The sequence below is a fragment of the Lathyrus oleraceus genome, chromosome 2 (genome assembly GCF_024323335.1).
Source record: "Lathyrus oleraceus cultivar Zhongwan6 chromosome 2, CAAS_Psat_ZW6_1.0, whole genome shotgun sequence".
Taxonomy (NCBI): Eukaryota; Viridiplantae; Streptophyta; class Magnoliopsida; order Fabales; family Fabaceae; genus Lathyrus; species Lathyrus oleraceus.
The window spans coordinates 275817952-275826348 of record NC_066580.1 but is presented as its reverse complement, the minus strand read 5'-3'; the positions used below and the strand labels follow the sequence as shown (position 1 = coordinate 275826348).

Genomic DNA, 8397 nt, shown 5'->3' with positions numbered 1-8397 from the left:
TTTATTTCAATGTGCTTAGCTCTGGAGTGTAAAATAGGATTCTTACTTAGACAAATGGCAGCAGTATTATCACAGAAGATAGGAATGTTACTCTCGAAGATTTGCAGATCTTCTAACTGATTCTTCATCCAGAGCATCTGAGTTGTGCACAGTGATGCTCAGATGTATTCTGCTTCTGCAGTTGATAGAGCGATAGTTGACTGTCTTTTGCTAGCCCATGATATCAGATTATTTCCTAGGAGCTGACAATTTCCATATGTGCTTTTTCGTTCCAATCTATCTCCTGCATAATCTGCATCACAGTAACCCGAAAGTCTATACTCTGATGTTTTCTCATACATCAGGCCCAGGTTAGGAGTTCCTTTCAGATATTTGAAAATTCTCTTAACTGCTGTTAAGTGAGTTTCTCTAGGATCTGATTGGAATCTGGCACATAGACAGACACTAAAGAGAATATCAGGTTGAGTAGCAGTCAGATAGAGAAGGGAGCCTATCATACCACGATAGAGCTTCTGACAAACCTTTTTACTGACTTCTTCCTTTTCAAGAATGCATGTTGGATGCATGGGAGTTTTTGCAGAGTTGCATTCAGCCATGTCAAATTTCTTCAGAACATCTTTTATGTATTTTCTTTGATGAACGTATGTGACTTCTGAAGTTTGGTTAATTTGAATTCCTAGAAAGAACTTTAGTTCTTGCATTAAGCTCATTTCAAATTGTACCTGCATTAACTCAGAGAATTCTTGACAAACAGAGGCGTTAGCAGAACCAAAAATAATATCATCAACATATATCTGACATATCATGAGATCATTGTTAAGGTTCTTACAGAAGAGTGTGGAGTCAACTTTCCCTCTGATAAAATTGTGTTCCAGAAGAAAATTACTTAAATGTTCATACCAAGCTCTGGGAGCTTGTTTAAGTCCATATAAAGATTTTTTAAGTTTAAAGACATGTTCTGGAAAATTTGGATTTTCAAAACCTGGAGGTTGGTTGACATACACTTCTTCTGTTATATAACCATTAAGGAATGCGCTCTTGACATCCATTTGATATAATTTAATAGAATGGTTTATAGCAAAAGATACAAGAAGACGAATAGATTCTAACCTTGCGACTGGAGCAAAGGTTTCATTGTAGTCAATACCTTCTTGTTGACTGTAACCTTAAGCTACCAATCGAGCTTTGTTTCTGACTACTTCTCCTTTCTCATTCAGCTTGTTTCTGAATACCCATCTGGTTCCAATAACGTGAGTGCCTCTGGGCTTGGGAACAAGATCCCAGACATCATTCTTTGTGAATTGATCTAACTCTTCTTGCATGGCTGAAACCCAGTCGTTATCTTGAAGTGCTTCATCACAGGACGTAGGCTCGATCAGAGACACTAGTCCTAGAGGAGTCTCTTCAGAATTCCTGAAAGTAGATCTGGTTCTGACAGGTTCGTCTTTGTTGCCCAGAATCAATTCTTCAGATACGTTGAGGCGACTTTTAGCTTTCTTTGGGATTAATGGAGGATTAATTTCCTCAGAGTTCTGAGTGGCGGTTGTTTCTGGAGCTTTGTCAGATCCTGCAAGAGTGATTTCTAAATCTGCAAAATTTTCAACTAGCTTTGACTTTTCAGGGTCAAGCTTATCGTCAAATCTGACATGAATTGATTCCTCCACAATTTTGGTTTCTGTATTGTATACTCTGTAGCCTTTAGAGCGTTCTGAGTATCCTAACATAATACCTTTTTGTGCTTTGGAATCAAACTTGTTCAGATGTTCTTTAGTGTTTAAAATAAAGCAAGAACATCCAAATGGGTGAAAATATGAAATGTTTGGTTTTCTTCCTTTACACAGTTCATAGGGAGTCTTTTCCAGAATAGGTCTTATGGAGATTCTATTCTGAATGTAACACGCTGTATTTACAGCTTCGGCCCAAAAGTGCTTAGCCACATTAGTTTCGTTGATCATGGTTCTGGCCATCTCTTGGAGTGTCCTATTCTTCCTCTCTACAACTCCATTTTGTTGTGGAGTTCTAGGGCAGGAGAAATCATGGGATATTCCATTAGAGTCAAATAATTTCTCAAAGGATTTATTTTCGAATTCGCCACCATGATCACTTCTGACTCTGACAATTTTAGAGTCAAATTCTTTTTGCACTTTGGAGCAGAAACTAGTGAATACAGAGTGAGACTCACTCTTGTGTTTTAGGAATTTCACCCATGTCCAGCGACTGAAATCATCAACAATGATTAGTCCGTACTTCTTTCCATTGACTGATGCTGTTTTCACAGGACCAAATAGATCAATGTGAAGAAGTTCCAGAGGCTTAGAGGTAGTAACAATAGTTTTCTTTTTGAAAGATGTTTTTGAAAATTTTCCTTTCTGACATGCTTCACATAGAGCATCTGAAGAGAACTTCAGTTTAGGTAGGCCTCTGACTAACTCGAGTTTATTTAGCTGAGATAATTTTCTCATGCTAATGTGGCCTAAGCGTCTATGCCATACCCATTGCTCTTCGTGAACAGACATCATACATTTCACATTTTGTTCTTTTAAATCAGAAAGATTAATTTTATAAATATTTTTTTTCCTCTTGCCTGTAAATAGGACAGAACCATTGTTTTGATTTATGGCTTTACATGTTTTTTGATTAAAGATCACATCATAACCGTTATCACTTAATTGACTTATGGATAACAAATTATGCATTAATCCTTCTACGTAAAGGACATCAGATATAGAGGGAAGAGTACCATTACCAATAGTTCCGGAGCCTCTGATCCTTCCTTTCTGATCTCCTCCGAAGCCTACGAATCCAGCGTCTTTAAGTTCCAGGCTTTGGAACATAGACTTTCTTCCCGTCATGTGTCGCGAGCATCCAGAGTCCAGGTACCATGACTGGTGTTTGAACTTTGCTGCATAAGATATCTGCAACATAAACAATCTTATCTTTTGGTACCTAGAGTCTCTTGGGTCCTTTCTGATTAGTTTTCCCAGAGTTTCTTATAACTTTGGGTTTTCTAGCATTTTCAAATTTTTGTTCTTGTGTGTGTGTATAGTGATATGAAAATGGAGATTTAAGTTGGTCACTAGTAGAAGTTTTATCTTCCTTAGGATCATACCCAATTCCTCTTCTATTGTTCTGACTGACTCCATAAATCATGGATGCCATTACACTCCTTCCTATCCCATTTTTCAGAAACTTTTGAAAGGCTTTTTCGTATTTATAAATTATCGTATTTGAAGTTTGTGGAGCTTGAGATAACGCTTCTTCTAGTTTTAAACAATTTTTCTTTGCTGCATCTTTTAGTGATGTTAAAACTTTGTTTTCATCTTTTAGTTCTAGAATTGTCATCTCAAGTTTGCCACATTCTTCAAATTTTTCTTCAAGGCAGCCTTTTATTGCTTTAGATTTTTGTTTTAGTTTCTGATATGAGCTAAGAGTTTCTGACAAGCATGATTCTAGGTCAGATCTAGAGAGTTCAGAAAATACCTCTTCTGATTCAGATTCTTCATCTGAAGTGGTCCTGGATGTGGTAGCCATGAACGCCACATTGGCCTGTTCATCAGAGTCAGATTCTGATGATTCAGATTCGCTATCATCCCAGGTGGCCATTAATCCCTTCTTAGGTCTGAGGGAGTTTTTCTTGAAGCTCTCTTTTCTGGAGCTGTCTTTCTTTAACTTTGGGCATTCGCTCCTGTAGTGACCTGTTTCTTTACATTCATAACAAGTAACATCTTTGTTAGTTTTACCTTTAGACGTTGATTCTGATCGATCCCCTCTGGGTCTTGGTCTCCTGAAGTTATTGTTCCTCTTTTTCCAGAGTTGTTTAACTCTTCTGGTTAGGAGGGACAATTCTTCTTCATCATCAGAATCTTCCTGTTCAGAGTCATCGACATCTTCTGTTTCGGCCTGGAATGCTTTGGTTCTGTCAGATTTGCGTCTTTCAGATCTGGACTTTAATGCTACAGACTTGTTCTTCTTCTGAGGCTCATCTTCCTCTAGTTCTATCTCATGGCTTCTGAGGGAACTGACAAGCTCTTCAAGACTGATGTTGTTTAGATCCTTAGACAGCTTCAGAGCAGTGACCATGGGTCTCCACTTCTTTGGCAAGCTTCTGACTATCTTTTTGACGTGGTCTGCAGTTGTGTACCCTTTGTCTAGAACTTTGAGACCTGCAATAAGAGTTTGGAATCTAGAGAACATTACCTCTATGGCTTCGTCATCCTCCATTTTGAAGGCTTCATATTTCTGGATAAGCGCCAGAGCCTTTGTTTCTTTGACCTGAGAGTTTCCTTCATGAGTCATCCTCAGAGAGTCAAGTATGTCTTTGGTTGTTTCTCTGTTGGTGATCTTTTCATACTCATTGTAAGATATAGCATTGAGAAGTATGGTTCTGGCCTTGTGATGATTTTTGAAAACACGCTTCTGATCATCTGACATCTTACTTCTGGGAACTTCAACTCCATCCTCTGTGACAGGAGGTTTGTATCCATCTGTGACAATGTCCCAGAGATCAGCATCATAGCCTAGAAAGAAACTTTCAATTCTATCTTTCCAATAATCGAATTTCTCTCCATCAAAGACAGGAGGCTTAGCATTGTAACTATCTCTTTCATTTGTGTGGGCCATAGTTTTTCTCGTTCTGGATCTCTCTACACGGTTAAGTGTTTGATTGGAAAATCAATAACAGAGCCGAAGCTCTGATACCAATTGAAGGTGAGAAAAACAAGAAAGGGGGGTTTGAATTGTTTTGGAAAATAAGCGCTTTTGCAAAATAAAATCACACAGGATTTTATACTGGTTCGCTTATAACACAAAGCTACTCCAGTCCACCCGGCCAAGGTGATTTCGCCTTCAACAAGGACTTAATCCACTAATCTTGAAAGATTATTACAACCAACGTCTAAGAGAAGGATCTCTTAGTCTTCTCAAGTATACAGACTGCGCAGAGTCACTTGAGGAATATAAAACAACTTAGATAAAAACAAGGTTTGTAATCTAGAGTGCTTCTAGGATAAAGCAAATATTACAGCAGTAAGAGCAAATAGAATATTTCATGTTCTGAGCAAAAGCTCGTGAAAGATTGAGAGAGAGAGAATATTTCAATGTGTTCAGGTGTATCTCTTAATGAGGTTTGTCGTTCTTTATATAGAGGTGAAAACGACCGTTTGTAGTAATGGCAGATATTTAGTCTTGATGAGAGTTAAATGCCATAACTTCGTTGTTTCTTTCCAGAACAAATTTGTCTCCCTGAATAACTTCTTTCCAAAATAGTTTCTTTCCATTTGAAGCTTGAAGTTTCCGTTACTCTTTCTGGATAAGGAATTCCATTATCAGAGTCTGCGTTATTCAATAAAGCTGAGATCTTGAGATGTAGCTTCAGAGCTTCTGATAGACATCATCTTTTAGATTTCCAGTGTTGACTGCGGATGATCTTGAGACTTCTGGAATTTCTGATGTACCGTTGCTCAGAGTCAGAACTTCTAGAGCGTACTTCTTTTTCAGATGCTTCTGAAATTCTGATATACTGTTTTGCTTAGAGTCAGAACTTCTGGAGCACGTTTCTACTTCAGATGCTTCTGATCTTCTGATAATTTGTATCTGATTGATTCTGTATCTGATGACGCAATCAGATTCCTTTCTTCTTGTCTAGAATCCTACACACTTAGAAACTTTTTGTTAGAGTTCCATTTTTGGTTTCATCCTTTGTTATCATCAAAATCCTGGAATCTGTTGTAGAACAATTTTTGTTCTTACAAGCAAGAGATGGAAAGAGTCAATGAAGAGATTACAGATCTACATGAGAATATAGGTCAAATCATGGAGATGTTTCAAGTAATACATGCAAGGATGGATACTCAACCCACAATTGTTTCTGAGATCGTCAATCCAGTGATTAATCCTCAGCCAACCGTTACTACTTCAGCAACTTGGCCTCCCTTTTGTCTTCCTCGTGGTTTTGTGCCCCCTCCTCAAGGACAGTCTACTCAATACACAGTTCCACTAACTACTGAAGTTAATCAAGTGATTCCCACTTTTGCACCCACTGTCGTGCACACTCGAGTTCAACCGTACTTCGATGATGATCAACAAGTGTATAATATGCCTGATATGTCTGAAGAAGGTAATGAAAGACATGAAAAGCTGAGAGAAAATGTTGAAAATGTTGAGAAAAGGCTGAGAGAAATGGAAGGTGATCAGGTCTTTGGGGTTGGTGCCAGAGAAATGTGCCTCGTGTATGGATTGGTGATCCCCGCAAAATTCAAGACACCAAACTTTGATCGATATGAAGGAGCTACTTGTCCCAAAAGTCATGTCATCGTGTACTATAGAAAGATGGCAGCTCACATGGACAATGACAAACTTATGATCCATTGTTTCCAAGACAGATTGAAAGGTGCCTCTTCCAAATGGTACTTGACCCTTTATCAAACTCGCGTTCGGTGCTTCCAAGATCTATTTGATGCTTTCATCAAAAAATACAAGTACAACATGGATCTAGCTCCTGGTAGAAGGCAATTGTTGAGAATGTTCCAAAAAGATTCTGAATCTTTTAAGGAATATGCACAAAGGTGGAGAGAGACTGCATCTCAAGTGGAACCTCCATTAACTAAAAAAGAATTGACAGATTTGTTCGTCAACACAGTGCGACCATAATTTTTTGAGAGGATGGTAGGAAGCGTGACCGCAAATTTTTCTGACTTGGTGGTTGTGGGTATCAAAGTGGAACTTGGCTTAAAAAATGGCAAGATCATTAATACAGCTAGTAATTATAACAACAACAACAACAACAACAACAATACCAAGAAATTCTCTAGCAGTTTCCATGAGAAAAAAGGAAGGAGAAACAAACACAATGATGGGTAGTTGAAGAAAGAATTAGTCTTGGAAAAAGCAACAATCTTTTGCTCGACAACAGTATGTTCAACAACCACAATTTTCTCAACAACCGTATGTAGAAGCTACTACACCAACTTTCAATCAACAAGTCCCAGTGTATCAGTCGACTTAAGCAGTTTCGATCTTTCAAACAACACCCAACGCTCCAACTCTTTAACAAGCACCCAATGCTTCAGCTTATCAACAAAGGACTCTAGCCCCGCGCCAAAATGCTCCATTTCAAAATAGAAGACAAGGTGTAAAACCTCTGATTCCTCAGATTACTATGTCTTACACTGAATTATATCTATCATTATTGAAGAAAGGGTTAGTAGTTTCAAGACCTTTGAGACCTCCACCAGATCCTCTCCCACCATATTACAATCCCAATGCACATTGTCCGTTCCATGAAGGCTCCCCAGGGCATGATTTGGCAGGTTGTTATGCCTTAAAGCATATTGTGAGGGAATTGATTGAGAAAAATATTCTTTCTTTTGGGGATATTGGTCCGAATGTCAAAAATAATCATTTTCCCGCTCATGGGTCCGTGAATGCTATTGATTATGAGCCTGATGAAAGTTTGATTCTTGATGCAGCCAAAATCAAGACTCCGCTAAGAGATTTTCAAGCAAAGTTAGTAGAGGCAGGTTTGTTGAAGAATTTCCATAAGAGTTGTGAAGAATGTACTGTTGGTCCTAAAGGATGTGAAATGATCCGAAAAGATATTCAAGAAATGATTAACCAAGGTGTGTTTCAAGTAAGCAGTTGTATGAAAAAGAATGAGGTAGCAGTGATTGAACTCTTCTTCATTCTACCTAAGTCAAGTACTGCAAAACCAGTCTTCAACATTCCAGAGCCAGTATTCAATTCCGGATTCTACTTTTGTTCAGCCAATTTTCAACATTCTAGAATCAGTTGAACCAGTCTTCAATATGCCTAAGCCAGTGGTTGTCCAAAGGCCTAGTCCTTTTCCTTTTGAGAATACTAAATCAGTTCCTTAGAAGTATGATATGATTGTGGTTAACCAAAGGTCTAAGAAAGTAGGTCAGAAAGAAGGTCTAAAGATTGCAAGCATTGATATAGAATGGGGAAGCAAAATGACCCACAGTGGTCACATTTATGCCCCTCAGTTCAACTTGGCTCTGCCACTTCCACCGAAAGAAACCACCACCACTATTATTGACAAAGGAAAAGGGGTGATCCCAACTGATGAAGACACTTAATTTTTTAGGATTATCAAGACGAGTTATTACAAGATTATTGATCAGATGCATCAAACTCCTTCAAAGATATTCATTATGTATCTTCTTATGAGTTCTCCAGCTCCTAGGAGTGCCTTGCAGAAATTGTTAGCTCAGGCTCATGTCACTCACGACATTACTATTGATCAATTTGATGGGATCATTGCCAACATTACAGCATGCAACAATCTCAGCTTCAGTAGAGAAGATTTATCGAAGGATGGCCAAGACCATAACCGTGTTTTGCACATATCTGTGAAATGCCAAGAGGATCCCTAGCAAGATT

At 38.4% G+C, this 8397-nt stretch overlaps 1 protein-coding gene across 1 annotated transcript; it reads left to right on the top strand.

The window, feature by feature from the left end:
- The first annotated feature begins 5757 nt into the window (after positions 1-5757).
- On the top strand, positions 5758-6648 carry LOC127122889 (uncharacterized). The gene has a single exon (XM_051053164.1). It carries the CDS (start codon positions 5758-5760, stop codon positions 6646-6648), a length of 891 nt encoding a protein of 296 aa, XP_050909121.1.
- The last annotated feature ends 1749 nt before the right edge of the window (positions 6649-8397 follow it).

Coding starts and splice junctions, on each gene's coding strand:
- LOC127122889 (XM_051053164.1), top strand. CDS start 5,758: ATGGAAAGAGTCAATGAAGAGATTACAGATCTACATGAGAATATAGGT.